The 4,119-nt window shown below is 39.4% G+C and overlaps 1 protein-coding gene across 1 annotated transcript; it reads right to left on the bottom strand.

Moving 5' to 3' along the window:
• Positions 1-1,272: 1,272 nt before the first annotated feature.
• LOC113300617 (scarecrow-like protein 14) lies at positions 1,273-3,776 on the bottom strand. Its single transcript, XM_026549822.1, has one exon. It carries the CDS (start codon positions 3,443-3,445, stop codon positions 1,397-1,399), a length of 2,049 nt encoding a protein of 682 aa, XP_026405607.1. The 5' UTR covers positions 3,446-3,776; the 3' UTR covers positions 1,273-1,396.
• Between the last annotated feature and the right edge of the window lie 343 nt (positions 3,777-4,119).

Here is a 4,119-nt window from a genome sequence, read left to right on the forward strand (position 1 = left end):
CGCTTAAATATCGACTTGACTAAGATCTATATGTCGTATGTTTTTTATGCTGGACATGCCCATTTTAGTGGGTGAAACTCCATAGCATACACTTTGTGGTGTATGTGCAAAGGCGATTGTATTTGAGAGTGATGAATGATATCCTGCTTCATTTCTGTGTGAGCCACTGGATTAGCATCCAATTTTTTTACCCTTTGACTTGGGTTCATGTCACGAATATGATACTTGATGAGGGTACTTTAGCATGTTTTCTGATACGATGATAATTTTCGTATGATGAAGCATGTCTAGGAAAGCTGTTAAGTTGAATAGAAATGATATGAATTTCTTGGAAGAAAATTCGATGATACACCATCAATTGTGACTCATAGCGGGCCATCATTTTTTGTCTGTCGAAAATCATGAGTACAATTGATCAAATGTACATGGGTGGAATCCTTGTATCAGGTGTAGTCAAATTATCTGAGGTAATGAGATACGAACATTCTCTGTGAAGGGTTGATGTCTCCATGCTGACTCATAACGAGGTTATAGTATGGAGCTCCCAAAATGAAAGTATCTCCGCGGCCGCACAAACTATTTACTGATATGGACATTTTTTTCTTGGGATTTTGATTGGGAAGCATGTTGGCGCAATACACACTATGTGTGAGTGGGAGATGTTAGAAATTGGGCACCTATTGTGTGTCTGCATGCCCAAAGTTAATCTTGGGTGGATAAGTAAAGTCATGTGCTTGACTTTGTCAAAGGAAAAATCCTTCTCCAACTAAGTAAGCCTTGGTGAAACAAGTGTCTTGTTTCATGCCTCTATGTGTTTGCTAGATGCTAACAAGTGTTTGATCACTTACTCCATGTGTCTACTCAAATCTAACAAGTGTTAGATCTTTGGTCCCAAATGCTTGACACTACTTGCCAAGAGTACATGCTTGAAGTTCAAGTATAAATAGACTCAAAATTCTCATATGTTGAGAAGTAAGGAAAACAAGCAATAAGTTTAGCAAGGGATAAGCTAAGTATGGAGAGTAAGCAAACTAGCTAGAGAGTACGCAAGTGAGTATTCAAAGTAGTTAGCAAAGTCTTCAACTATTCAACATTAGTCTTTAGTGTCCTTTAAAGAGAAAGTTGAAGTTCTATACGATACTTAGTGGAAATGTAGTTTGTGCTCATTTTTGTGGCACCTACTCACCGCCGAGTTTGGAGGTTCAAGAACGTGAAACGCAAGTGATCCACCGGTTCCAATTTATTCTTATTTGGAGCGATTGTAAGGTATGAATTAATAACCCGTTTCCACATCTGATTTGTTCAACTTACCTATATATTCGTTATATGTGTCTAACACAGAAGTATTATTCGGTGAGAAGAGCACAGATTATAAGAGTTACAAAACTAAGAAATCTTACATTGGCCTCCAAGAAGAAATGGCAAAGAGGATTTTTCCCTTCCATCCTAGCAGCAACCACCGGCTATCTTCATCTACAACAAAATCCTTATGGTAGTCTGATATTGCTTGCTTTTTCGCCTTCTTCATGATATCCGTGTTCAGTGGGAGTTGCATGAACCCAGCCTTCATATTCCTCGACTGCCATTGCTTATAAGTCTCTGGCCTTTCAATCCTCTCTGATCCCTCGCATGCTATGATGTTGAAAGCCTCCTTCGAAAAGAAATCTCTTTCAATGATTATCCTCTCAGGATTTTCACGGGGGACAATTGTGTCAAGCACATCAAACAAAGAAGAAAAGTGAAAGAGAGCATCCCGGAACCGTGAAACAAAGAATGGGGAATTATAGGTACCATTCAAAATTGCTTGGACGAAAACATTAGGATTCATCTTCCTTATCAGTTCCAGAACAGCATCCCTTGGACTGTCCAATATCACACTCTCATCAAGTAAGTTCTTGCCATGATACATACAGTTGGCAACAAGGAGTTCATCTTTATTGATCTTGAGATCCTCCAGTTGAATGGTTTCCCATTTCTGAGCAATGCCATGGTACTCGAATGGGACATTGAGTTCTCTGGCATAATCTCTTAAACGACGACCTGTTTCTTCAACTCTTTCAGCTGGACGGAAACCAGGTTCGGGTAATCCTATCCCCGTAATCCTGAGTTTAGGAGGACCACCCTTTCTTTTCGAAAGGCGTTGGATAAGGCAAGGCCATTGGAAACCATATATGATGCCGAAATCTATAATGTGGAGAGTAGTAGCATTTTCAGCCAGAGAACCGATTGTTTGGTTAGCAAAGAAATATGATATCTTCAGGAACGGGAATGTGACCATAAAGAGCTGATAAGCTTTCAGCAGATCAGAAGCTGATGGTGGCTTGCGCGGGAGAGTTGAGTAAATCTGGCTCCCGGATCCAGCCAAACGTGCCTCGAGACCATCAGCAAAGTAATGAGCCACCCTTTGTGAACCATCTCCGTAAGGGGAAGAATGTTGCCTAAGCTGCTTCAATAGTTCGCTAGCAGTCCTACTATCACCAGCAGCTACAGCTTGTGCAGAATGAATGAGTAGGGTCTGCAAATCCACCACCAGGTCCTTTTTCCCCGTCTGCTTCTTACCATGGGACCTTCTTCCACCATTTTGGTGCAAGTTCTTTCTTGTTTCAATTTTTAGGGATTCGCGGAGAATTGAATCCGCCTTCTTCCCTTTCTCATCATCACTGATCAACACCATATCAAACATTGCTGTCTGTACTGCCGCCAACTGCTTATTACTCTTCCCTTCTAAATCTATATCATCCCTGTGCACATTTTTCTTTCCTCTCGACCTGTATGGTGAAATCTGCTGCGCATCCTTGTCCAACGGAACGACAACATCAGCGGCTTCACAGGCTTCTTTCTTTCTTTGGACGTAAATAAATCCATTGTGCTCTTCATTAATAATCAGGTTATTATCATCCGAAAGAAATTTATTTGCTTCCACACCTTTTCTGAACTGCCAAATGGGTTCAGACTCTGAATGCACATCAGGAACCTGAACCTTACCCACCCCTGACTCCACCAGTCCTTCTACAATTGAAGGGTTGTAAGTCAATTGAGAACCGGACGCCGTCTGAAAAGTATAATCACTAGGAACACTTCCGATATCGAACAAAGATTCATACACACCAAGTTCATCAATCCAATTAGTTTCAACTGCTTTCTTACTGCTATTGTAATGAGTGAAGTTATCAATTTGAACTTCAGGGTTGCAATCAGTGGGGTACTTCTGGCCGAGGATTTCATAGAAGGGTTTTTCTGCAGATTGAAGAGCTAAATAGTCTTCTTGGAATATGAGATTTTTCTCATCATTGTTCTCTTCCATAAGCATCTGGTTTATGTAGTTGAGAACCACATCCGAAAAATCGAACTCTTCTTCTTGGCTTACATTTGAAGATGATGATGTATCACTACTACCACTATTACTACTACTACTGCTACTAAAAGTATGATGATTTTGATCCATGAATTTGGCTTCCCTAAAACTCAATACTGAGAAAATACTGATAAGATCAATTCCTAGAACAAACTTACACTCGTAGATTCAAACAAAATACCGAGAAACAAAAACCACTCGTTCATATACAACAGAACAAAAAAAATACTCTGAGGTCAAAGGAGGTTGTGATGATAGGGGAAAGAAAAGCTTACCTCCACTCCGGAGTCCAGATTGAAAGAGAAAACATACAACCTTATTGTGATTCAATATCTCTCAGAATATTTGGGAAGGAAAGCAAAACAATCTGTGGTGGGGTTTCTATAATGTAAGAATCAATAGGAGGTATAATAACAGTTGTTTAAATAATTTAAACTTTGATTTGCACAGATGTTGTTAAATGAGTTTAAACTTTGATTTGCACAGCCATTAAGATCTAGAGAATAGTGATTGATTCTTAAATTGTAAAAAGTTAAAACCCCACCACAGATTGTTGCCTTTAGAGTTGTTAAATTGATTCAAAGGTTCCCTTTAAATTAAGGTTTATGCTAACCAGGTGCTGTCCAATGATCTTTTAAGGTTTTATTAAACAAAGAAGAAGAAACATATACTCTCTCTTCAAAATAAACCATCCGTACGTATTATTTATGGTTATGACGGGTCCACTACTCCACTGTTAGTTTATTATTACGTACGTTCCCAGT

Source organism: Papaver somniferum, chromosome 7, assembly GCF_003573695.1.
Source record: "Papaver somniferum cultivar HN1 chromosome 7, ASM357369v1, whole genome shotgun sequence".
In the NCBI taxonomy this organism is placed as follows: domain Eukaryota; kingdom Viridiplantae; phylum Streptophyta; class Magnoliopsida; order Ranunculales; family Papaveraceae; genus Papaver; species Papaver somniferum.